This window comes from Sinocyclocheilus grahami, unplaced genomic scaffold (assembly GCF_001515645.1).
Source record: "Sinocyclocheilus grahami isolate Dianchi unplaced genomic scaffold, SAMN03320097.WGS_v1.1 scaffold1921.1, whole genome shotgun sequence".
NCBI classification, from domain to species: Eukaryota; Metazoa; Chordata; class Actinopteri; order Cypriniformes; family Cyprinidae; genus Sinocyclocheilus; species Sinocyclocheilus grahami.
Genome location: NW_015507100.1, coordinates 184,513 through 211,854, shown reverse-complemented (window position 1 = coordinate 211,854; position 27,342 = coordinate 184,513). Strand labels below are relative to the sequence as shown.

General features: G+C 39.2%; 3 protein-coding genes across 3 annotated transcripts in view; all 3 read right to left on the bottom strand.

Moving 5' to 3' along the window:
* The window catches only part of cep120 (centrosomal protein 120), a 22,510-nt gene extending 19,663 nt beyond the window's left edge, over positions 1-2,847 (bottom strand). Inside the window, exons 1-3 of the mRNA XM_016259779.1 lie at positions 2,669-2,847; positions 671-827; positions 481-595 (exon numbers count right to left, since the gene is read on the bottom strand). Coding sequence (XP_016115265.1) covers positions 481-595; positions 671-827; positions 2,669-2,717 — 321 coding nt within the window. The 5' untranslated portion in view covers positions 2,718-2,847. The remainder of the gene's footprint in view (positions 1-480; positions 596-670; positions 828-2,668) is intronic.
* A 1,381-nt stretch (positions 2,848-4,228) lies between these two features.
* Positions 4,229-13,649, bottom strand: LOC107573349 (zinc finger protein 608-like). Its single transcript, XM_016259790.1, has 9 exons — positions 12,966-13,649; positions 11,994-12,129; positions 11,478-11,565; positions 9,025-11,308; positions 8,268-8,661; positions 8,024-8,163; positions 6,971-7,118; positions 6,240-6,302; positions 4,229-4,985 (listed from the first exon to the last, which is right to left on the bottom strand). The coding sequence occupies exons 1-9, from the start codon at positions 13,647-13,649 to the stop codon at positions 4,966-4,968; spliced, it is 3,957 nt and encodes a 1,318-aa protein (XP_016115276.1). The 3' UTR covers positions 4,229-4,965.
* A 1,699-nt stretch (positions 13,650-15,348) lies between these two features.
* LOC107573338 (solute carrier family 12 member 2-like) overlaps positions 15,349-27,342 on the bottom strand; it is a 22,980-nt gene continuing 10,986 nt past the window's right edge. The window contains exons 11-26 of the mRNA XM_016259778.1: positions 24,092-24,199; positions 21,667-21,790; positions 21,477-21,578; positions 21,199-21,354; positions 20,060-20,159; positions 19,868-19,979; positions 19,639-19,779; positions 19,449-19,555; positions 19,291-19,364; positions 19,068-19,208; positions 18,013-18,135; positions 17,819-17,930; positions 17,588-17,674; positions 17,368-17,503; positions 15,844-15,911; positions 15,349-15,720 (exon numbers count right to left, since the gene is read on the bottom strand). Coding sequence (XP_016115264.1) covers positions 15,585-15,720; positions 15,844-15,911; positions 17,368-17,503; positions 17,588-17,674; positions 17,819-17,930; positions 18,013-18,135; positions 19,068-19,208; positions 19,291-19,364; positions 19,449-19,555; positions 19,639-19,779; positions 19,868-19,979; positions 20,060-20,159; positions 21,199-21,354; positions 21,477-21,578; positions 21,667-21,790; positions 24,092-24,199 — 1,827 coding nt within the window. The 3' untranslated portion in view covers positions 15,349-15,584. The remainder of the gene's footprint in view (positions 15,721-15,843; positions 15,912-17,367; positions 17,504-17,587; positions 17,675-17,818; positions 17,931-18,012; positions 18,136-19,067; positions 19,209-19,290; positions 19,365-19,448; positions 19,556-19,638; positions 19,780-19,867; positions 19,980-20,059; positions 20,160-21,198; positions 21,355-21,476; positions 21,579-21,666; positions 21,791-24,091; positions 24,200-27,342) is intronic.

Genomic DNA, 27,342 nt, shown 5'->3' with positions numbered 1-27,342 from the left:
TGTATGGTTTGTTAGGATCGGACAATATTTGAAAATCTGGAATCTGAGGGTGCAAAAAAATCTAAATATTGAGAAAATCATCTTTAAAGTTGTTCAAATGAAGTTCTTAGCAATGCATATTACTAATCAAAAATTAAGTTTTGATATATTTACAGTAGGACATTTACAAAATATCTTCATGGAACATGATCTTTACTTAATATCCTAATGATTTTTGGCATAAAAGAGAAATGTATAATTGTGACCCATACAATGTATTGTTGGCTATTGCTACAAATATCCCCCAGCGACTCAACACTGCTTTCTGAAGATCACGTGACACTGAAGACTGGAGGAATGATGCTGAAAATACAGCTTTGATCACAGAAATAACATATTCACATAGAAAGCAGCTGTTTTACATTCTAATAATATTTCACATTTTTACAGTATTTATGATTAAATAAATGCATCCCTGCTGAGCAGAAGAGACTTCCTGACCTGCTTGATCTCTTGCAGTGATCTGAGATCGAGGACGATGTATCCCACACACTCCCTCGCAGACGTGCCGGAGTCGACGGCGTAGCACTGTAGTTTGATGGGTGTCCTCTGGAGTCTGTGGGAGGAGCAGACGACGCTGGGTGAGAGAGAGGCGCTGACGGATGAGCATCACGTGACGAGCAGAACTCACCGGTGCTGATGCAGCGTCTTGCGGTCGAGCTCCCAGGCCAGCTCAGTGCAGAACTGCGGCTGCTCTTTGTGTTCGACGGGGTCTGTGGCCAACGGCTCTCCGTCAAAGCGAGCCTCGACTACCAGCGTGTGCCGCGGACTCCTGGGGAACTGACGGCCTGATGAAGAGAACACAGATCAGTCGTGCTGCTACACTGCTGCTCAAAAGTTTGGGGTCAGTAAGATTTGTAATGTGTTTTAAAGAAGTCTCTACTTTGCATTTATTTGACCAAAAATACAGAAAAAAACTGTAAAAATTTGAAATATTATTAGAATCTAAAACAGCTGTTTTCTGTGTGAATATGTGTTAAACTGTAATGTATTTCTGTGATGCGCAGCTGTATTTTCAGCATCATTACTCCAGTCTTCAGTGTCACATGATCTTCAGAAATCAGTATAATATGCTGCTTTATTATCAGTGTTAGAAATAGATATGTTTTTTGGAACCAGTGATACTTTTTCAGGATTCTTTGATGAATAAAGGTAAAAACAACAGCATTTATTCAAAATAGAAATATTTTTAACAATATACACTACTGTTCAAAAGTTTGGGGTCAGTCTTTTTTTTTGTCGCTCTCTCTCTTTTTAAAATTTTTTTAAGAAATGAATGTTTTTATTCAGCAAGGACGTGTTAAATTGATTAAAAAAAAGACTTATATCGTTAGAAAATATTTCTATTTTAAATAAATGGTGTTGTTTTTAACTTTTTATTCATCAAAGTATCTTGAAAAAAGTATCACAGGTTCCAAAATAAAAAGAAAAAAAGTGATAATAAAGCAGCATATTATACTGATTTCTGAAGATCATGTGACACTGAAGACTGGAGGAATGATGCTGAAAATACAGCTGCACATCACAGAAATACATTACAGTTTAACAGAGATTCACATAGAAAACAGCTGTTTTACATTCTAATAATATTTCACTATTTTACTGATTTTGTTGTATTTTTGGTCAAATAAATGCAAAGTAGAGACAAATCTTACTGACCCCAAACTTTTGAACAACAGTATATACTGTAAAAGAGCCATAAACCTTGAGCTGCAGTGATTATAATGAGAGAAATATACAAGAAAACAAAAAATATACACTAGCCGTGAAAAGTTTCTCATGGCTTTTAAAGGCGTTTCTTCTGCTAACGGCTGCATTTATTTGACCAAAAATACAGAAAAAAACTGTAAAAATTTGAAATATTATTGCAATTTAAAATAATGTTTTTCTATGTGAATATGTGTTAAACTGTAATGTATTTCTGTGATGTGCAGCTGTATTTTCAGCATCATTCCTCCAGTCTTCAGTGTCACATGATCTTCAGAAATCAGTATAATATGCAGAAAACTGCTGTTTTACATTCTAATAATATTTCACTATTTTACTGATTTTGTTGTATTTTTGGTCAAATAAATGCAAAGTAGAGACAAATCTTACTGACCCCAAACTTTTGAACAACAGTATATACTGTAAAAGAGCCATAAACCTTGAGCTGCAGTGATTATAATGAGAGAAATATACAAGAAAACAAAAAATATACACTAGCCGTGAAAAGTTTCTCATGGCTTTTAAAGGCGTTTCTTCTGCTAACGGCTGCATTTATTTGATAAAAAATACAATAAAAACATTAAAAATGTGAAATATTATTACAACTTCAAACAGCTGTCTTCTAAGTGAATATCTATTAAACTCTAATTTATTTCTGCGATCAAAGCTGTATTTTCAGCATCATTACTGCAGTCTTCAGCGTCACGTGATCTTCAGAAACCATTACGTTACTATGGTAACGTTACTTTTCGGAACTCTCACTACTGACATACAAACACATATTAAAGTGTGATTAATAAGCGTGTCGAGCCTCGAAAACAACTGGTGACTACTACGACACAATCATTAATTCTCAGGATAGCACTGCATTCGCTTAGATTTTACTGCAAACTAGCCACACACAAATACATCTCTCCGTTACCTTCGAGAACTGACACCACAATCAGCAGCTGCTCTGGTTTAGAAGCCATGTTCTCTACACACTCATGATGCTCTCAGGACGAGCTTGAGCTGCTGGTCGTCTTCAGCGCGTCTGTTGTTGCTGTTGTTGTTGTGCTCGAACAGCGACAGTTAACCGTCAGCCTGCGGCACTTCCGCCGGAAACAGCGGCGTGTGTGTGTGTGTGAGCGAGTGAGGAGCGCTCCCCCTGCAGGACGGATGAGCGCGGTACAAGCTCCAAATCTAGTCTTTTTACGGAAAATAAATAGATGAGGTAAGTCGCAGAATGTTTTAAGTGACATATACTACATATCAATTATATATACGTTGGCTTAATGCTTGTACTTTTGTCATATTCAGCGGTTTTAATCGCTCGTTACTATGGTAACCGTCAAAGTAACGTACCGCGAACAAAAAAAAATAACGGTATTCTCTGAAATATATTCTAGTGCTAAGTAAATAGCATGTGTTATGTATCTGGAAATCATTCAGTACCACATATTCACTCGTTTATTTATAAAGTACTATATTTATAGTTTTCACAATACAACAACGCGACAGAAAGATGGTCGCTGTCCAAGCAGATCGCGTACGATTGAACAAAAACACGTTTTTAAGCAAACGTTCCCTCATGAAAACCTTATTTTTAAATGTTTTCTGAAAAATTTCGCCCGTTTTTCTTTCTTCTCGGTTGCGCGAACGTTAAAGGAACGTTCCATTGTATCATTTCCAGACGTTAGGGGAACGTTACTTTCGAATGTTTCTCCGAACAAGTTGTAACATTTAAAAAAATGTTAGACGAGAATGTTTTGTGAACATTAGTGACAATAAGTGAACGAATGTTCTATTTAATGTTACATGAAGAACGTAACTTTGTTCCAGAACCGGTAACACTTATAATAATTTTAATTAATAAATCATTAACACAGATCATTAGTTAATATACATTCACATCGCTTAATGTACTTATTAAGCATTACCTAATGATTGACAGATTATTATTTAATGTAAATTGAATTGCTTACAAATGTCTTTGGCACTTACTTTTTTTTTGTTTTATAATTGTATTTGTTGATGTACTTTTGAATGCCGTTAAAATTACGCAATGCTCTTGTTTACATTTACAAATGTTGTGCACAAATAGCTTAATTAGTCGTTTTAAGCACTTCACAGACTGTATTATCCATTAACTCACAGTCTGTAAAGATCATATACTTGGTCTTCGTTTGTTGTAGACTTCTACGACTTTCACATCGTAACAAATACTGCAGTAGTCCCAAACTAAAGCTGAGACTACTCATCAATTGTAACGATTTATAAATGTTTACTGATCATTGAGTACCTTTCTGAGCATTGCACTTTTAGCTGCCGTAACACAGTTTGTGTAAAGCGTGGTTAGTTACGTTTGTAATTTGGGTGCAAACCGTGTTTTTATTGCCTCGACACTTATATTAGTATACTACCGCGTATCATTGTTTATTAATTAAAGTTATTATAACCTCACACTCAAATGGTTTTCCATGCACAAACAACAATCGGCATGTAGAAACAACCTTGACTTTTTATTTGGATTGCCAAACATGTTAAGGCAGAGACCGTATAAAAAGCAACTGCAGCAGACATCAAGAAAAACCTAATGACGGGACGCAACCAACCTACACCATTGACTTTCTGTCCAGAAAACCACTTGTAAACATATTTATTTATGCATTACTATTGAAGGACTACGTCTGCCGTGTCGCTGAGGTGGGTAGACAACCATACATTGCACTGAATCAATACAAAGGTACATAAGCTAGTTATAGTCGCTGTTGAGCTTCGTTCAACTATGTACAACTATATACATCACGATAATACTGTATGGCACTGAGATTAACTGTCGGGTGACATCCACTTTATACGATACAATAGATTAATGGCTGTTTATAACAGTATATTCATGTTAATAAGTCAATGCGGAGCGAGCCACCTTAACGTCACTTAGAATCTTTTGCAACCCGTCCTTTACCACAATAGCGAATACATTCAATAGTATGGTTACACAACAATATAAGTGCATACAAACAGCTAGATGTAGCCATTTACAGGCAAAATCCAACGACCAGAGGGTTTGTGTGTGACGGGCATCTGAAGGACATGTTTTTCAGGCCCGTGTAGCCATGTCTAGTTCCACTGCAGCCCTCCATTAGTACATTCATTGGTTAGAAATGAAATCAGCCACTGCCTCCAATGGAGGCGATGAGTAACACCATGGAATTGATGTCTGTGAATCCTTGCGTCTCACATCTTCCCGTCGTTTTCTGCAGATCAAACAGACAATAGGCTAATAAAAATATGTTCTAAGAAAGATCTGCTAACGTTCCTGGTGAGTTGTGAAAACGTTATCTATGAATGTGTTCCAATTATACAATGAAACGTTATAGGAACATTTCACTTCAACGCTACTTTTGAATGTTCTCTGAAACAAGTAGAGACATTTTAAAAATGTTAGACGAGCATCCAACTACAATGTTTCAGAAAAAAATTTATAAACAATGCTTTGAGAACATTATTAAAGACCACAAAACTCTAAACTGTAACAATGTTCAACTGCTTTAATTCAATCAATCAATTTAGTTAAGCATTTGTTAGATGCCTTTATCCAAAGCGACTTGCATTGCATTCAAGGGGCCCTATCATACACCCGGCGCAAGTGCTAGTTTCAACCCTTCGCGTTGTTTAAATGGCAAATGCATTTGCGCCCATTTGTGCGCCCATGGGCGTGCTGGTCTAAAAAAAGAGGTGTGTTCAGGCGCATTGTTGACGCATTGTTATTTTGAGGAACTGAACTCAACTCAAACCTGGTCTAAAGTCTGGTGCAATATTTTTTCTTTGTTATTTAAAGAGCGCGTTAGTAATATGCGCCTATTGGTGGGTGCACAACGTGCATACACTTTGCTTATTACACACACAGGGACGCGCACAACACATTTTTAAATATGAAAAATTACATTCCGCCATGGCGTGAGCGCAACTGGCTATTAAAGGGGATGGGAGATTCTGATTGGTTTATTGCACGTGTTGCCCAAAAAACACCCATTACTCATTAAGAGAATAGGGACAATCCGTTTAGACCATGCGCCCGGGCGCGCCAACCATTTTTCCTGTCGGTAAACTAGCATAAGTGGATTCGGACACGCCCTGAGTGCACCTGTGCCGTGCGCTTTAGACCATGCGCTTAGATCAATAAAATAGGGCCCAAGGTGTCCATTACATGCATTCCAGGGTTGCCAGGTCTGCGAAACAAAACCAGACCAATTATTATTCAAAACTAGCCCAACCGCGTTTTTTCTGTGGTTTTCCCTTCTGTCGGGGGTGTACTTAAACCCACGCACTTTAAAACCAACCCACGGCAACAGTGTAAAAGTAGCCCAAATCTGTGGTTAAACCACGGATTTGGCAACCCTGATGCATTCCCTGGGAATCGAACCCGTGACCTAGTGCCACGATCTGCTGTTTGAGCCACAGGAATTGATTTTATTTTTTTGCAGAGGTAATTGCATTTGTTTTCTCACCGCTGGAGCAGGTCTGTGTCGTAGACACTTGCTGGCTTGCAACCAGTGCTGCAGAGCTCAAACCTGAAGGATCACAGAGCACAGAACATTACAATCAATTCTTACCATAGCCATACGTCACTGTAAACACACTTAAAGGGCTCATATAGTTTTTATCGTGCAATTTTGTTCCCTTGAGGTCCACTTGCACCCAAAACCATTCATAGAATAGTTTTTCATGAGCATTTCCACTCTCTATTGCACTTAGAAGAATTAAATGGGCAATTTTTGCTGCTGTGCCTTTAAAGCCAAGCGCACGCATGTGTTTTCTGAAATTATAACGTATTTTCACACAAACAGCAATGGGTGAGTTGATTCTTGACAATAATGACAGAGGGTTTGTGGTTCATGAGTCAAAAAGCTTGAGTTGTGCAGTGTGCATTTGGCAGAAGCCTGATATGTACATGTCCTCTAAGGTATGTGACATGGCAAAAACACTTGCAGCTCATGCACCTTTTTACATTCATGTGTCAGAAAGTTACAGAAGTTCAGAATGAGACAGTTGTGCAGATTAGTTTCTAGAGCTGTTCTTCATGGACTGGAGAGGAACCCCTGAGGTCTGAATGTTACAGTATGTTTTAATAGTACAACAAACTCTTGTTTTACAAGATCAGTTTGATTCCTCATGATATGAGCTCTTTAATACAGAGTTCAGTAGTGTAGTATAGTACAGTTGTTTTTGACCTTTTCACCTTGAAAGGGGTCATATTGGCCGGACACCAGCGTGTAGCTCATGCCCAGGTGAGTGAGATGATGTGCCTGAAGGTGGCGGCTGAAGGGAACCGATTCTCTCTCCCGTTCAGTCTCTCGTTCCTGCTCTGGAGATCCTCTTTCTCCAGGCTAAAGGAGTAAAACATACAATGTGTAAAGATCTGTGAAAGACATACTTTGAAGACAATAAGTGTCTATGGTCGTCATGTTTTATTTGGTTAGACTGCCAAAGCCCTTGAACCGTACATAAACAATTTAAAGGTTATACTTTGTGCTGTCAATTTGTCTTTGGACAACAGGGCACATATGTTACACTGGAGCACTAAAACAGTCATAAGGGTAAATTGAGATATATAAATCAAGCTCAATAAATAAGCTTTCGATAGATGTATGGTTTGTTAGGAGAGGACAATATTTGAAAATATGGAATCTGAGGGTGCAAAAAAATCTAAATATTGAGAAAATCATCTTTAAAGTTGTTCAAATTAAGTTCTTAGCAATGCATATTACTAATCAAAATGTAAGTTTTGATATATTTACGGTAGGAGATTTACTAAATATCATCATGGGAACATGATCTTTACTTAATATCCTAATGATTTTTGGCATAAAAGAGAAATGTATAATTGTGACCCATACAATGTATTGTTGGCTATTGCTACAAATATCCCCCAGCGACTTAACACTGCTTTTGTGCTGCAGGGACACATATTTAAAATTAAAATGTAAAGCACCTACATAAATCCATCAAATTTATCAACTGTCTAATTCATCTTTTTAAGTACTTCAAGTGCATCGCTATAAACATGTTTCATGAGTCCAGCATTCATTTTATGTACTTTACATGTTATTGCTGTGTGTCTGGATGTTCCTGAAGAAACTATATTGTGGATATTTAGCAGATGCTGCTATCCAGAACAGCTTGTTTGTTTACATCACATTTAGGGCCATATTTGCCTCTGTTGTAGACAATAAGCCTTTCTAAAAATGGTTCACCAGTGTCTTTTACTTGTTTTTTGAAGTGAGATACATACAACGGGAGATTTGCCGTGATACGGCAGGAGAGGATGTGACAGAAGCTCTAATGCTGTCGAATCTGTCACTGGTTTGCTGCTTTGAGCCCCCTCTGAATCCTCTCTCCCTGCCGTTTTTCCATACAGAGGGTAATGGAAACCTAGAATGGAAAACCCACAACTTACACTTACAAGTAGTTTGTAGTACAAGCTCCACTACATTAAAGATTTGGGGTCATATTTACGATGTACAAAAGATGATTACCTGGGTAATTATGCACCAAAGCTGGAGACATCACTCTGTAAGCATTGCTGCTCGTCTCACACAGGTGTAAATAGGGGTATGAGTGCTGAAACTGGATGAAGGACTGCTGGGGTGACGACGCGGCCCCTCTTGCGTTCTGCGAGTCTTCAGACGTCTCATCCGCTATCTCGTCCACCTCCGGTCTGGTACTTTCCTCGATAACCTCGGCAGCCGTCTCGCACTTGACGCTCTGGAGTTCGGCCTCCAGCCTGGACTCGGGCTCTAGAGGCATGTGCCAGTCTTTCCCCTTGTCTGGACTCAGACTCATTTCCTCAGAGATCCTGTTGACCTCTTGATTTTGCTGCTTCACATATTTGGACTGATAAGAGTGGCTCCAGGACTGAGATTCTGAAGCCTAAACCCAGAGGAACATCTACTGTCAAACAGTTTCTGGTCTGACAACCAATGAAATCACACACCTTACAGGGAAGCCCTTTGTTATGAAACAGTAGCCCTGCGAAACTAGTGTTTAATGCGTTCTTTGTCATGGAAAATTTCAAAAGGATGGAAACGTCTTAGAAATCAATATGATCTCAATCATCAAAGAATCCTGGCAATTCGATCATTTGATGATTAAGGATCTTATTTCCAAAAACACCACTCAAAACAACATGATTTGGATTGTTATTCCAGCAAAACCAAAGACATTTCTAGAAGTCTGTTATTTTCTTTAAAAGAACATTTCCTCAGTAAATGATAAGTAACATCAGTAACTTACATTTAGAAATGTTACATTTGTGTCCACATTTGATTTTGAGTTTGAACTCTCCAAACTGAGGTCTTCAGATTCCTTGAGGACCCCTTGCTCTTTTGACATGGAGATATGGGACGCTTTCCCCTGTTGCTGCTGCTGCTGAAACGACAGCTGCTTGTCCAAATCCACATAGATGAAGCCAGGTTTTGCACAGTTAATCTTAGCAGAGTTCGCCCCTTTATGAATCGACTGAGGAGAGCTTATAAACTGTTTTTGCTCATCCTTTGTTCGTTCCTTTTGCTCAGATCCTCGTCTAACTTGACCTCTACTTTGCTTGCTATACTGCATTTCCTCACAGCATGCCTCACTGAGAGGTCTGTGGGTGCTGGGCATCATTAGAACCTTCTGGTCCATTGAAACACCCCGGCTGTACTGTCCATAGTACAAAGACTGAGCCAGCGCTGTGTGCGTTTCAGCGTACTGAAGCTGTGATTGGGAACTTGAGTGGCTAGAGGATTCTGAGCTTTTTATATCCTCATTTAAATCTCTCAAATCATCCTTCGTCCGACCATAGGGCGAGGCCACCTTATGGAATGAAATGGAACTGGCTTGCCCAGAATGCAAGTAACCTGGGATGCAATGGGATTCATAACCATGGCCGTGAGATGCGGACTGGATCTCTTTTCCTGGGGTCACCGTGGGAGCGGTACTCATTGAGGGAATTTTGGGATTGATGTTGCTGTTTGAGTTTGAATCTTGTGTCGAGTTCCTTCTAGATCTTGAGTTTGATCCACCGTCCTCAGCTGCATCGGATATGTCGGAGTATGCAGGACTGTTTGTTTTAGCACTCGCTCCATCTCCGTTTGTAAGAGGGACGCAGTCCATTCTTGCAGAGCTCCCGATGGAAGGACTCGGTGCATTGTCTGAGAAGGTGTACACCTTGTCGGCCTCGGCTCTGATACTCGCCATGCGGCTTTCTTGAGTTTCACTTGGACCGTTTACAACATCTTGCTTGCTCAAATGCTCTTTCAAGAGGCTCACAGGAAACTCTTTCCCGATAGTCTTTGTTTCATCCGCTTTTGTGTATATCGGGTCACTTTTGGGACTCCGGGGATCTTTACAATTCCTGTCCTTTAATCGATGCTTTTCCTTTCTCTTACTGTCTTTGCTCAGGACTGCGGTGGCGTTGGCCATGTTAACTTGTGCAATAACGTCCAGCTTTGGCTTGATGGGTTTCAGTGAGAGGTTCTTGGCTTTTGTGAGGGCAACAGTTGGAGAAGCCTGATGAGAAGAAACTTCTGTGATTTTAGTGGAAAATGCAGTGGGTGGAATAGCGGTCAGCTTCGGAGGAGCAGGGGCAGCGTTGATGAGTCTGTTGGTTCGAGACTTGGCTAAGCTTCTCTCAGTGAACCCTTCTTTCTTAACTTTGCTACATATGTCCCTTTTATCAATAGCACCCTCTGCTTCGAGCTTAGGCATCTCAACAGATGTACTACGATCTGTCATGAGGCAGTTCTCAAGGACAACGGACATGTTGGAAATGAGTGGCAGGTTGCTCAGATCATCTATGGATCCATCTTTACTTGCCACATTCGGGCGTAGTTTTGCATTGGCTTTGGGACTGCTATCATTGTTGAGCAATGCTTTCCTGCTCTTTGGAGAACCGACTGCATTGAGTTTATACATGCTTCTGGGCTTCTTGTAGATTATGTTCTCAGAAGAATCAAAAGGTACCGAGCTGAGTGCTTCATCAAAATCTGAAAGCCTGTCCTCGCTCTCCACCTCAAACTCTTGCTTTCTGTCACTGTTCAGGTGAGCATGTGACTGGTGGTAACGGAGCCCGTTGATATGTTTGTACTTCTTGTTGCAGTTCGGATGCGGACAGTCTATTAGCATTGGGGATGCGCAAACTTGATCAAGAAACACAGGGTCGGATTTACCCTGAGGGGTGGAAGGAGCGCTCCTGGATTTGGCTCGTATTCTTTTCCCATTCCCATTTCTAATGTCCTCCGAGACCAAGCTTAAATCTAGATCGGCTGGGGCTTTGCCTTTTCGTTTTCCACATATAAGTGAATTGGATTTGATGTCCTCCACGGCGTAGTATCCAGGTGTCCTACAGCCACTGAGGTTCAGACTCCCTCGTCTTCCTTTGTTGCCGATTCCCACACCGCGCCTCTTGTGAGTTAGCCCTCGTATCTTGGAAAGACTCGGGTCTACAGCTGATTGATCTGGTATGGCCAGCCGCATCCGTTTACCACGTCCACGCGCATAAGCCATTTCAGAATCACTCATTGGTGATTCACAAAACCTAGTTAAGAACAACAAGGAGTGCATGTAAATAAATTAACTTTCTTTAAATGAACGGATCTAAAATCAAAACGGGTTTGACTCTAGACCTAAAATACGTCTCGAATCTTAATTTAAATGTGTATATACACTACAAGTCAAGCATTCAAGAAGTAAGGAAAGTGTTTTACCGTGGTGGAGCCCAGTCATGCTTGGTACAGTCCAAGAGAGTGCCCACATAGGTCCGTTTCCTCCATGTGACATTCACAACTAGAACCCCTGAAATCAAAGTGAAACAGTCACAGAAATTAGTCCCTCTAAAAAATATTAAAAGTAAAAAGCAACCAAAATATTCCAAAAGATTAAAACATATTCGAAAGGATTCATTCTGTGCTTGATCTCAGTGATGGAAGTTAAGATGGTGGTCTGCAATTTTAATTTGCTTAATCAATATGCAACCAGTGTCTCCTCTTCCTTCAAATGCTTCCGTCTGCTTTGAAAACGCAGTCCTGTGGAGCTAATGACAAAACTCGCCCTTCACTCATCACATATCCAGTGTAACCAGTTTGAATGCAGTCATTCATAATGTGGTGAAGAAGAAAATGTGATGCAAGATACTAACTGGAAACACATGCACGCAGACAATTTCACAACAGTATATTGTTTTATATATATGTTGGAAATTGCACAGAATAACACGCTCTCACCTTCCTCCGTTTCATGCCACACAATACCCTCTAGATTGACACTCGTTCCTGGTTGACATGGCTCCATGTAGCTGGACTCGAGGGCTTTCTCGGCTTCCTGTGTGTTAGTTCCAACCGACCGCGTCTTAACACTCAACTGGAGAGAGAGAGAGAGAGAGAGAACACAAACACAGTGCCAGCTGAAGTATAATGCAGTTGCATGCGAGTTTCTTTTCGATTTTGCATTTGACTTTTGTATTTTTAAATTCAACAATCAAGTGATCACGTAATCCTCCTCATTCAAGGAGAACACACAAAACCTCTTACAGCATTAAGTCGGCATGTCAGTACAGCCCTGTGAATGGTGTCTTTCTGAGCGATGCCACTGGAATCAAGGCGAAATGAAAAAGACATCTAGATGCATAGTGCAGAATGGCCAAGACTGGAGGAGGTGGAGCTTGTCTCTATGTTTAAAACTGTAAATATCACAAGCATCTTGGCTTCAAACAAGCCAGTATGTCTTTGTCCAAAACAAGCATTGGGAATTATGATGCTTAGGTTTCCATTGGCAACAGACGTGAAGAATTTCACAGGGGCTGCGTTAACAAAGGAAATGGCTGACAAACAAAAGAAAACCTCTCTATATTGCTATTGCAAACCAAGCCAACCAAAACGACTTCATTGCACGGAAGGTGTTTGGTGCTCTTTTAGTTTTTGACGAATCTCGCCGGCTGGAAAGAGATTCACACAGAAGCAAGCAGACACGGACACCGAAGCACCTTTGGTTTCAGCACACAAACACTGAATCCGCCATCAGCTCAACCTGCTCGTTTCTTCACGTCCATAGCGGATCGTGATAGTTGCACACATTAGCAGTCTGACTGCATGATGGGATTCGTATCATGATCGCACGGGTCATTTGGACGCATTGCACGCGCATTATCAACTTGGTGATTCGACATGAAGGTTTCTGAAGGACAGATGTGAGCTTACCGTCCTCATCAGGCTGTGCTCCTCGGTGCTCGTGTCGTCAGTGTGGTCAACAATAGCTGCGTCCATTCCGCGCCTACCGATGAGATTCTCCGTTCCTCCCAAAGCGCTTCCGTTCTCTGACAGCGGGCCGAATTCATCGCTAGGCTTCTCTTTCCGCGTCCTCGCCGAGTCTTTCTCTCTTTTCACTCCTTTGCTCTGGGTTTTGCCTTTTTTGGCTCGGGCGGGCGGCGCGGGCTGGTCGCTGTCCACCGGCGCTGGTGCTGAACTCATCTCTCCGCCGCGTCCTTGAGCCTCGCGCCGCTTACCGACGCAAGCTTTAGGAATGCCGCTCACCATCTCCAGCGACGGGAATCGATCCGCATCCGTGGTGGAATTCCTGCGTTTCAGCTTGAATTTCTTGGGCTGTTTGCAGAGGAGCGTCTGCTCGCTGGCGGCGGAGGCTCGCGTCAGGCCGTCGAACGCGGCGCCTGCGCTCGAGCAATTGTATCCGAGCTCTTCGCGACCTTCCACCGCGCTTTTAACGCTCAAAACGCGATTCATCTCCAATCTCTGTCGATCCTTCTCCAAATCCGCGTCCAGGTCGATGATCAGATTCCCAACCCCGATCTCCCAGTCATCCCCGCTGTCATCCGGATCCGCTCCGTGCGTCTTGATTCTCTGCCGAAGGGAGGAACTGACTGACATTCTCCACACAGGATTTCTGACAGAAAACGGTGATGAATCCTAAATCAAGTGGATGGGAGGGTATTAATCACACACGAGTGCTAATGGAAACTGAATAGCCGTGGAGCTGGAGAAACGCTCGTGACTGAACTCTCAACACATTAAAACATCTTAGATCAACATGTGTAACTAATGTTTTGAGTGGAGCAATGCTTGTGTTGCAAATGCATCCATCAATAAGTTACAGCAGCAGCATCAGAGCAGAAAGTCCCAAAGTCATGTTGCAAAGCATGGATATCTTCCTGAGTATTTATTGTTTTCCAAATGTCTAAACAGCAACACATTAACTCAAGGAACTTACAACAAACGTCTTCAAATATTAAATAAAGTGAGTTTAAGCTTAAAACAAGTATCTGTCAATGCAGTATGAAAACTTTCCCTTTAATTAAGCTGCTTTTGATCCTAAACTCACTTTGATTTGATCAGTTTCTCAGAAAACAAGACTTCTTAAAGTCATTTTGCATTTCAAGTAAATGTATTGTGATTTAAGATTCTTCAGACATTTGCACTGGGAAACAAGACAAAAACATTTTGACATATTGTGTTCCCTTCAATTTATTCCTTAAATACTTGGTCTTAAAAAAGTCGTACAGCTTTATCAGACACTGATTTACACTGCCACACTTGTTTCTTTAGTTTCTGCTCAAGTTGGAGCTTCAGCTCAACTTATTTAAATCATTCATTAAATTAAAAGTCAAAAAATGCAATGAACTACACTGTAAAAATTGTGTGCATTTGTGTGTATTAGTTAGCAGTCGCGTTTTCAATTACCCCGAATAAGCATTTCTCACAGTTTATAGCTGCAATAAACTGCAATTTTACCTTTTTTTGTTTTAATATTCATGATACAATAATGCACGGAAAACACAAATTACATAGTTAAAATCAAGGCCATTTATTTAATGCATTGCATCTTTCGATGTCTCTCTTGTCTAGAACAGTGTTTTTTTAACATTTGCATTGGCACTAAGACACGTGCAAACTCACTTTCTCCAGAATTATCAGAATTAGTATGGTTCTTAGTAAACTATGATAGCGTCTCAGAACAGCAGCCTGACGGCATTTGAAGATATGATGAAGATAAGCTCAAATATGTTCAGAGCGAGTTTGACTGTAGGAGGCAAGAATTTCATTTCAGGCTTGGCGATGAAAAATGGCATCACTGTTCTGGATTAAGAAAAATAAAGGGGTTTTACTTTTATCCCCAGAGTGTTAGTGCAAAAATGGACGTTAAAGGATAGGTTCACCCAAAAATGAAAATGTTGTCATCATTTACTGTATGAAAAGAAGCTATTTTGAAGGTTTGTAAACGATGACAGAATTTTCATTCTTGGGTGAACTGTCCCTTTAAATTTATTTCAAGCATCATATGTGACCCTGGAGCACAAAACATTAATTAATCTTTCCATTGATGTATCTATTTGAAAATCTGGAATCTGAGGGTGCAAAAAAATCTAAATATTGAGAAAATCATCTTTAAAGTTGTTCAAATGAAGTTCTTAGCAATGCATATTACTAATCAAACATTAAGTTTTGATATATTTACGGTAGGAAGTTTACTAAATATCTTCATGGAACATGATCTTTACTTAATATCCTAATGATTTTTGGCATAAAAGAGAAATGTATAATTGTGACCCATACAATGTATTGTTGGCTATTGCTACAAATATCCCCCAGCGACTTAACACTGCTTCTGTGCTGCAGGGTCACATTGTATCTGCTCTTTTAGAGGTAAGTGTTGTTACATTAAAAATATCTACTAGTAAACTTTTCTGTAGCATTGGTTATTTCAGCTCAATATATTAAATATACTGTAAGTCGATTTGGCAACAGCGAACAAATCTGGTCAATATACGGATGTACTGATTGTAACACAGTCACGTCGCGTTCTCTTCACGAGTAGAAGGTCAGAACACTCTGATGGTTTCCTCGGACAAGAAGTATTGGTGGCAGATCTTTAGTTAACGTGTCCAGCCAGGTCATGTAAAGAGCGCTGGACACCGTCCCCTTCCTGGCGAGCGGCATGGTTCTGTCAAACCCAAATGAATCAGACGCTCAGATGAATCAAATCTTCAGCCAAAAGACAGTATCAGGCACCTGTGTGCTTCATAAATGAAGTGTTTTATTTGTTAAATGTGTGGTCAGTACTTACATGACAATGAGGTTGGCTGTGCTCGAGTGTTCCTTCAGAAGCTCGTTCAGTCTGATCTGGCGATTCGACTGAATGAAAGAACAGTAAGAACTGATGTCACTCGCATGTTGATGCTATTTCAGACATTATTTGGGGCCATTCACACAGATCAAAGCAAAAAGGTCGAGACATGGGCAGTGGAACTGGAGAAAAAACACAAGGTCTAGAGACGTGTTTTTTAAAAGCTCAACTTCTTTTACGTTTTACTTGAACTATCAGCACATGTTTTTCTGTTTAACACTGTAAAGCTGCTTTGACACATTCTGTAATGTATAAAGCGCTTTATAAATAAAGGTGACTTTTAACTGTGTTTTTAGATGCAGTTTTGTGTGTGTTTACATAGAAAAACAATGGAAAAGTAGTGCAGTGGAATGGAAAAACATGTTCTGTGGTCAGTTCTTTATATCTGTTTGTATAACATGGGAATTCTAAATATACTGCCAGTTCAAACCTGTTTTGTTAATAGGGATGGAAAATCATGAGGGTTTCGGTTTTGAGGATGCAAATGACTTTGATAACCACTTCAACTGAGTTTGAGTGGTCTGAAGCTGATTTGCATGGAAGCCCGTTTCTGCCACTGAATAAAAAATGAGAAAGGTAATTGCCACTTTTTGTCTCACAATTCTGACTTTTTTTCTCAGAATTGCGCTTGTTATAAAGTCAGAATTGCGTTATATAAACACACAGTTCTGAGAAATAAAGTCAGAATTGACATAAACATGCAATTGTGAGAAAATAGTCTTTTTTCCTTAGAATTAGACTTTAAAACTCAATTCTGTGAAAAACAGAATTGCGAGAGAAAAGTCAGTATTTAGATATAAACATGCAATTGTAAGAAAATTGTATTTTTTTTTCTCCCTCAGAATTGGACTCTATAACTGAGAAAAGTCGTCAGAATTGTGAGAAAAAAGTCAGAATTGCAAGATATAAAAAGTCACAATTACCTTGTTTTATGTTTTATTCGGTGGCGGAAACAGGCTTCCATAGATTTGAGTCTTTTGATTAATTCATTAAAAATAATCAGTTCTTAAGAGTCTTTTGTTCAGACCACACTATGTTTGTGTGCGATTAGTGAAAACTGCACAATAGAAATGTTTATTTGTCTTTGTATTATTTTGTGGTCCTCAGTGTTTCTCTCTCATCACATTCAAACTTAAACAGAAGTAACTCAACTAAAACATCATTTCTAGAATGTAAATTCAGTAGCGGCGCAGGCAACACTGTCAGAGTATTGTCCTACGTTGTTTAGTCTACACTGATGGCAGAATATAGACATTTAAGAACTATTAGCAGATCAAATCATCATGAAAAAAATCAATTGGTTCCAATATTTTTTCTTTAACAATGTAACCGCTTCTAAAAAAGATCCATCCAAATAAGGCTGGTTAGTATGTGCTCTTAAGTCGTCTTTCTGATTAGTTCTCACTGTTCAGATGACACATAAGAGCGCCATCTCAAAGCAATGTAAGAGTAGCTGATGGTAACCTTGGCCCTGTAGAGCTCCAGCTCATTATCTGTGATCCTCCAGGGTTCTTCAGCCTTCAGTTTCTCAGCGGCTTCTTGCTCCATGTCGTCCTCCTTCAGTCTGTACGGCTCGATCATCTCCTCAAACATCTTCTTGCTGAGCACAAAATCAAACAACAGCTGCTTCTCGTGGATACCAGAGCAAAACATGCTCATTATTAGCCAATGGATCAAAACTTACTTGTGCTTCTTTGGCTTAATGTTGATGTCTCCAAGAACAGTGATGTCAGAGAAGTCAATCCTGAACTTACTGAGCAACGCCGCCATTCTGCGAGAGACCAAAAGCTTTAGTGGTTTTCACTAAATGTAGCTGAATATCGCCATTATTTAAATGGCTTTATTTGTTAAACGAGTTTGGACACACTGACTGAATTCCTCAGGATCTTAAAAATCGTAAGAACGTAATACTCACGCTCTGCGGTCGTGGTCGATCCTGTTGATCTTTCCTCCAATGAACACGCGGATCTTGCAGTCGCGCCATTTATTTTTGTTGGTTAGCAAATACGGTATCAAAAGAGTCAAGCCTACAATGAGTAATCAATCACAGCGTCATTTATTGAAGCTACAAAATCATCACACTACACTGAAATGGAAATAACTCTTTACCTCCGTCGTCAAACAGCCACCAAACATCAATGGTTCCTTTGCTCTGTTTCTTCTGGAACTGTTGACTAGCGGTCAGAAGCTTCTCGTCCGCAGGACTGAGCTGCATCGGAAGCTTCTTGGTGTCTGAAACCACACATGCATCGTCAAGAGAGAAGAAATTAGCATCAGCTTACCAGATACATAAATCTGAGACACCAAAAGCCATTCTGTGGAGAATTAACATTCATCGTGAATTTATCACTCTAAAAAATGCTGGGCTGTTTCAACCCAACGTTGGGTCAAACATGGACTAACCCAACTTTTGGGTTAAAACTTTGATTTAAAAATTTCACCTAACAGCTGGGTTAGTTCATATTTGACCCAACGTTGGGTTGAAACAACCCAGCATTTTTTTTAAGTATAAGAACAAGATCAGGACTAATCCCTGAGCGCATTGAGTCTGAGGTTCTGAAAAACACAAATCTGTACATTCCTACATTGAAGGAAAGTCTGAGGAAATTCATGAACTGGAGGATATTTGGAGTGGCTCTAATGGGAACACAATAAAATGCACAACGACTTGAGCTCAGTCTTTTTCCGGTTTACTCTCTTCACACAAACACTCATTAAAGGAGTATTTCACCCAAAATATGAAAATGTGCTGTAAATGTGTTCACCCTCAGTTCATCCGAGATCAGGATGAGTTTGTTCTTCATCAGGATTGTAGAAATGTAGCACTGCATCAGTGTCTCAGCAATGGATGCTCTGCAGTGAATGGGTGCCGTCAGAACGAGAGTCCAAACAGCTGATAAAAACATCACAATAATTCACAGCACTCCAGTCCAGTTCACTGATGGACTGGAGTGCTGTGGATTACTTGTGGATTATTGTGATGTTTTTATCAGCTCTCATTCTGACGGCACCCATTCACTGCAGACCATCCATTGCTGAGACACTGATGCAGTGCTACATTTCTACAAACCTGATGAAGAAACAAACTCGTACTAATCTTGAGCACATTTTCATTTTCGGATGAACTATTCCTTTAACCGTGCAGCACGTCATGATTTTCTGACCTCTGAAGATGAGTGGGCTGCTTTGGCAGCTGGTGGATTTAGATGACGGTTTTGAGGAATCGCTGTCAAAGTCTTTGATGTTGATGGACACCAAGAGATCCTTCATTCCAGGAGCTTTCACCTGCGAGGTCAGAATTTCATCTGAAGAAAGACCAACAGAAGCAGAGTTGAAATCACAGATGAAAAGACTCAAACCATTTACACTTTAGCCAGGAATCTCGACCTTGAATGTGAGAGATGTCGAGACCTTCCTTCAGTCTCAAGAGAACCACCCCGAACTGCAGGTCAAACGCGTCACTGAAACACACACAGCGATCATTCAGATGAAGATTTCAGTTCTTACAGATGAAGACACGAAGAGCGTCACACAGTCAGACTCACTGGATGGTGTTGATGTAGGTTTCCACATCCTTCATCTCACCGTCCCTCCAGTTGTTCTTAAAGCCAAACACCAGTGTGTTGGGTTTTAGGCGACCCAAACCAGTGGTCTGTAAATCCCAACAACATCAGGTTTACTCTTCGTTTTAAACGTGTTCTGATTCAGTTCATTACATGAGCTCTTCGTTCTGACCTGTAGGAGATACTGGGCTCCTTGTCTGAGATCATCAGCAAACACAGGAGTGTAAAAGGCTTTGATTTGTGTCTTCAGGAGCCAGCGCTGATAGCGGACCTGCTCGTTCATCATGTCCTTATAGTTCGGCCTACGGAATCCCTGTGGAAAAATGCAAGGACAAGTGCATGTTTGGTTGAGTAGCTGCTCATAACTCATAATGTGTCAGATGTTTATTGAATTTACTAACCGTGCGCACATGGCCACAGACCATCAAGCCCACGTTTTTGGTGAAGGCGTGCACTAGATACAGCAGCGCCGGTCTTGAGTTTGGGTATCCGGACATTACGAGACACTGAGGCCTGTGGGAAAATTATTTCAGAGAGCTTTTGGGTCTCTATAGAGTCACATATGACAGCTTCAGCATCTGTTGGTGGATCACCTGAAGTTCTTGATATGGTCCTCAACCCCCGTGAGATGCAGACTGTGCGTTAGTGCCTTATTGTACATTAGCGCTTGTGTTGACGAACCCCAGTTGACATCTGAAGCAGAAAGATGCATTTTGATACTCAGTTGTGATTTATGACTTTAAAACATAAGCGATAACACGTTACAATAAAGCCTCAAATTAGTTGAAGAGACAGTTCACACCAAAATCTAAATTCTGTCATCATTTACTCACCCTCATGTTGTTCCAAACCTGTATGAGTTCCTTTCTTGTGGATAGAAGATATTTTGAAGAATGTTGGTAACCAAACAGTTGTTGGTAGCCATTGACTTCCATAGTAGGGGGAAAAAAACCCACTATGGAAGTCATTGGCTACCGGAAACTGTTTGGTTACCAACATTCTTCAAAATATCTTATTTTGTGTTCATCAGAAGAAAGAAATTCAACACGAGGGTGAGTAATGATGACAGAAGATTCATTTTGGGATGAACTATGCCTTTATCATGAACTACAATTACATTTATGCATTTGGCAGACGCTTTTATCCAAAGTGACTCGCGTCGCATTCAAGATTTACATTTGACCAATTCCATGATCTACGGGAAGGCTTGTTATTCCTTAACAATGAACAACTGCATTTTAATTAACCAACATGAACAAAGACATATATCCAATGCTGTGAAAATGATATTGCTTATTATATGTCATTTACAGCATTGCATTAGTTGGCATGAACTGAAAATCCACTCTATATATTTTCTGAAAGCATATTATTGATCTTATTGTGAATGATTCATTTGTGCATTTTTCACTTTTTAAAATGTTTCGACCTGGTCATGTTTCATCAAATGTCAGAACTGAATCTTCTCTCTGGCGACGAATGCAGGATTTTCCAATCATTTAGTGTACTTAAACTCCGCCCCTGCAGGGCACGCTCTTCTGAGAGCCACGCCCACATCCCAACATCCAATCAACAACCCATGCATGAACCAAGTCCCATCCTACAGTTGTCGATAATCTCACGTCACAATACAGAAGAAAAGATCTGTCGATACTTCAGTTTTATTGCGACAAATGAGACCTTATTGTGAAGTGGTTTCACATAATCACAATGAACTGAAAACAGAACTGACCTGGTTTCTTGTAGCTGACGTAGATGTAGAGCGCCAGGACGATGACGTTTGTGAGCAGCGCCGCCCACCAGTTGATCACGAACATCACCACGCAGCACAGCACAGCTCCGGCTAACGACACCCACTTGTTATAGTATTTGAAACTCGGACGCCACCCTGTTCAGACGGAGATCTGTGAATTACTCACTGATGTATGAAACCATCAGTGTCAGCGACCTGAGGAGGAACACCACGCTCATTTTCAGTTTCATCAGTGAGGATTTCTGCTTCACACTTGCCTGGGGAGTTCGCCATCGACGCGTGGAAAACAGAGAAATTTATCAAGGCGTAAGAGGCCAAGAAGAAGTTGGAAATGATGGGAGCGATGATGTTCAACTCAGCTGAAACACCAACACACTGGATTTTAGACACAGTCTCTGTCATTGACGTGTAAGCAGATAAGTCAGCATTAAGTGGGGTGTAGTTTACCGATCAGGATGAAGGCCAGGCCGATGATGAAGGTGAGGACGTAAGCACGCAGAGGCTCTTTGTTCTTCCCGTATCCTTTGGCAAACACATGCATTCCAGGGTAGATTTTATCCTTACACAAGGCCTACAAAACCACACACACATTAAACTCCTCCAACGACTCACACAACAGATAACCTGAAGAACAGAATGAGGGTTATACGAAACTAGGGATGCACGATATATCGGCCACCATATCGGTATCGGCCCATATCGGCTCATTTTTTCTGTTATCGGTATCGGCCTGATAAGAAAATTTGGCCGATATCTTAAAGCCGATAAATAATGCATTATTTCCTTCAGAGACACTTCAGATGCGCGCTGTTCGTTTGCAGCCTTTTGTGCAATTGTACATTGTAATATTGTGTTTATTTGATGTATATCTGATTTATCTCATATAGAATGCGATTGGTTAAGTTAAAAGAGCGCTTCAGTTTACCAGTGATCATCTTTAGCTCAGCACACGCAGCCCAAACAGCAGTGCACAACATTAATAACTATGATTGGGAATGTCGTGTATATAACATTCTAATGAGAACATTATTATAATAAAACGTTGTGAATTCTTTGGGTTTAGTTGCCGTGTTTCAGCGCGTTGTTATGGGAAGAGCGCATCCACAACAGGATCACACATTCTGACTATAGCATGCAATAACTGCGTCATTTGTCATTTCATATATAAGTTGTAATATTATGTTTATGTTGTATTAATATTAATCTCAGGATGCATTTCCTTGAGTTAAATAAGCTGCCAGCAAAACGCTTCAGTTTACCGTGTTCATTCAGCTCTTCAGCTTCAGCTTGAGCTGCAGCTCAATGGCTGCTATTTAAAACAGTGGTATTAATTTGTTACTTTTTCAAAATCATTGATATATTATTAATAACAACAACCACTTGTATTTTTCTCTTATTATTTTCATCAACAATATGGTTTAGTAATTAAAATCATTTAATTATTGTCCGTGCAGAGGCTATTCTGTTTTATTGATCTATGGCGCATTCATTTTGATTCTTTACATGTGTAATGATGTCCAGTGACTTGTTTGCATTATTTCTGCATTATTTTATTTATTTGTAAGACTTTTTTTATGACTAAATTTGGTAATGGGAGAGTAAAAATATTTTTAAAACGTACACCGTTCAAACTAGGCTGCTTATGTTGAAGTGTTTGGGATGTGGCTTTTAATGATGAGACCTTTTTTGTAATCAGGCTCTCAAAAAGTATATAACAATTTGGATATAGATTTATCGGCCAACATATCGGTTATCGGCTTTCAAAAATAAAGAATAATCGGTTATCGGTATCGGCCAAAATTTTCATATCGGTGCATCCCTATACGAAACATTATAAGATCATAGGAAACTCTGATATATAATATTTGGCCAATATATGTGAGCCTGGAGCACAAAAGCAGTGTTAAGTCGCTGGGGGATATTTGTAGCAATAGCCAACAATACATTGTATGGGTCAAAATTATTATTATTCACATATAGGGTATGGTCATGCAAGATTTTATCATTCATCGTTTACGCATTTGGTAGACACTTTTAATCCAAAGCGATTTACATTGCATTGCATCAAGCTTTCCATGCTTTCAGTTCATGCATTCCCTTGGAATTGACCGTAACCGTAACCCATCTATGTCCGTCAAACAAAATGATTATGCTCGCTCGCTGATGCACCTGATGATTGTGTAATAAATGACTCCAAATGCAACTTATCATAGTTGATCACTGCACAAAAATGAAAGCGCACACTTTTGTATCAGGAAGATACTGCAGAAGGTGAGAAAATAGGGGAAAGTGTCAAGAAATTAGACAGGAAAAATGTGTAACGGATGCAAATAGGTAATTCATGTGTTTTTCTTGTGCTCATCACATTAACTATTACTTATCAGACCACAGAGCTGTTGAAGCCAGAGACTCACACCATTCAGCATGCATCTGTTTTTAAAATAAAACCAAATAATCCACACACATACAGAGAAATCAGCAGATGCATCTTGGATTAAGCCCATGTGCATTTTGAGGTGCTTACTGTAGATAGAGATTTATGATGGGAATAAACCAAATATCCTCCTCAGATTTTAAGACACAACAACAAACACTTTATGTAATTGTCTAAATTTGATCTGGTGTTAATGAAAACTGCCCAAACACACAAGCGTTATTTGTAGTCATTTCTGTAACGGAGAAAATATGACAGAATCATGGAAGTGAACGAAAGTCAGTTCTTTACTTTTTTTGAGATTACTGGCTGATTTCGGGGACGCAACAAAACAAAACTCCATGAACTAGCAACTCTGGATACCTAGTACCCTAATTACAATACCTTTTACCCAAAGTTAAAGAAATTCTTCAGAAGGAGGTTTGTTTGTGTCCTGACCTGGAAGACTTTGGGAGCGCTGACCAGAGACGCCAGCGCCGATGAGAGAGTGGCAGAGAAGATCCCAGCTGTAATCAGTGGCCCAAAGCCAGACACCAAACTCATCACCTGAAATGATATGATATGTATGATATAGCACTTTATTGTCAGACGAGTCTGAAATGTTTCTTGCATGACAGTATCTATGTTCATAACAATCAACATCCTACCCTCATCCGTCCCTCGGGTCATTTTGACCCAGAAAGTTTTTTCAAAAAACTCATGTGTTGATCATACAAGATTTCTTTACTTTTGTCACACTTGCACCGGGAATACACCAAATGGATTCGAGGAGTTTAAATGGGTGCAATAAAAAAAGTAACACAAGTGTCCCTCGTGGGTCATTTTGACCCGAATAGGAATGAATGGAATTTACGAGAAAACTGCATTTTTCATTACATTTGATTTTTTTTATATACAAAATCTGAGACAATCCAGTAAAGATTTATACCCAAACGAAGGGTTGAGACTACAGAATATCCCCAATGCAGAAAAAACTCACAAAAGCACACACACATGCACAAACACACACATGGTACACACACTCCCATAGAACACATTATAATATGTTTCATGTTTCTGCAGGTATATGACTGTAATTTTCCCATTTTTTTGACTTAACACAGTTAAATTTGAGTGATGTGGTGGAGTCCAATGAGTTTATATCATATTTATATTTTTTAAAATATATTATATATTTATTCCATATTTATGAAATTGTATGAATATACATATGTTTAGGTTATAATTCAGTTATTTTTTTACAAAATATGGATTTTGTCATGTTTAAATATATATTTTAATCCATAAACAACCAAATTGAAGCCTTAAGATGATCTCATTTATCATGTTTCACTTGTTTTGCACAGTTAAAAATCTCCATAGGGTTCTATAGGCCCCTCTACTGGCTGTAACCATAAAATGCCATTTTATGTAATTTTTCCCCACCAGATGGCATCAGAGACACTCAGTGACTCAATCCCAAGGCCATCTGTTGGTTTTTGATGAAACAGGACTGAAATGGTCTTTCTTTGTTTTTGTTTTTTGTGAAATAATGTACAAAAACTGCTTATTTGCTTATGTTTTCTTAAAAATATCCAGAATAAAAGGTAAATATGATAAAAAATAATAGAAAAACTTACATTAAAAAATTGAAAAAAATTATAAAAATGTTCCAATATAAGCTTTCTGGACCAAAAATAAAATTAGTGTCATTTTTGGCCTTCGGGTCATTTTGACCCGCGAGGGACACTTTTGTTATAGGTTCGGGAGGGACGGATGAGGGTATACACATTATACATTACACTCCCTTAAACATTACATTATACCTTACCCTCCTACTACACTAATACAACTACACCATGTTCACAATACTCTTGATTTTTGATTAAGTGTCTTATTCAACTCTAGGATCGCCTGATGCACAGAAGAGTGTTTCAGCCTAACTTTGTTGAATCTTGGGACTCTGTACCTCCGGTTTGATGGTAATAATTCAAACTCATTATGCAGGACATGATTAGGATCAGAAACTATATTATTAGCCAGTCTTAACAAATTATCATAATAAGCTGAATCATATAGCTTCTCAAGGGGCTGACCTACAATCCTTGAGCACATTTTTAATTTGATTGAACAACTTTGTTTTTAGCATAACAGACAAAGTCTTATACCAAATGGAGTTGCAGTATTGCAGTACACTCATTATCACGGACATAAAGAACAACAGAAGAATCTGCTGTCTTACTCCGAATGACTTAAGATGACGACGAAGAAAGTAGATTCTCTGCTTTGTTCTTTTACAGAGAGCATCGATATGATCTTTCCATGATAACATATCGTCAATCATCACTCCTAAATACTTGTATGTTTTCAAACCTGCAATAATTAAATATGTTAAATAATGCAAATACACTTTATGTATTTAATCCCATTTTATTAACCAGTGTCTTTGCTGCTGACCTCCTATGATCCAATTCGACCATAATAATAGCATTTGTGTTTCATTTGATTGTGATCGAGAAGAAAGTCAGTGCATTCCAAACTAGTGTTAATTTTGTCAGCTATTTTCTCATGTCCCGTGTTAAATCATATTTTGTCAACCTTACCCTATTTAGTTTTAGTCGACTAAAAGTCTCAACATTTCAGTCTAGTTTTAGTCAAAGAAAACCTGAAGTATTTTTAGTCAATGAAAACTTGACATTTTAGCAATAAGATTATTATTAATTAAACGTACAGAAGTATTAATTTTGGCAACCATTTTTCTCCTTTTTTGATGAAAATAAAAAGAGGTTTTTGGTGAAGTTTTTATATTTTTGAATACATTTTAGTCTCGTCTTATTTCGTCAACGAAATTGCATGTTGATATAGTCTTAGTTACCGTTTATTGACCTTATTGTCGTCTCGTCTTCGTCTCGTCATGGGAAAAAAGCTCGTCAACGCACATTTTTCGTCATAGTTTTCGTTAACGAAATGAACACTATTCCAAACGTGATATATCGCCCTCCAATGGACACTTCGGGCTCCCATGATCCTTTGCACAGGGAAGTTGTTTGGCGTCACAGAGTTCGCCTTCGCCTATAAATGTATGTATAGCATACTACTGTAATATTTATACAAGTTAGATTTGGTGCATTATTATGGTCAAAACTACATTGTAAAAACTATTAGAACAGAAGTCACAGTTAGTGAAGAATAACTCTCATTAACATTGATATGTTGCATGCGTTGGAAATTGATATTTGTGAACTCAGCATCATCAAATTATGTCATATAAGGCCTTTTTTTTGCAAATCAGCAGAATACTTTTTTAACATGCATTGGCTTTGGCATCAATAACTTACCAATAAACAGTAATACATACATGAAGCAATGTATGGTAAATAGTCAATTTGATGGTAAAAATGTGTAAATGCATGTAATATATGTATATATATATATACACACATACACTTTAGCATGTATATTATATATTTATATATTATATATTATATATATTAATCATAAAATTGACTATGTACCGTTCAAAAAACCTTCCAGAATTAAATTAAACTCTTTAAAGATTGAAATCTACACTGTAAAACAAATTCCGTAAAATTTTACGGTAAAAAAACGGCAGCTGTGGTTGCCAGAATTTTACGGTTTTTACATTTTACGGTTTTAACTTAAGTTTACAGTTACAGTGGGTACGGAAAGTATTCAGACCCCCTTAAATT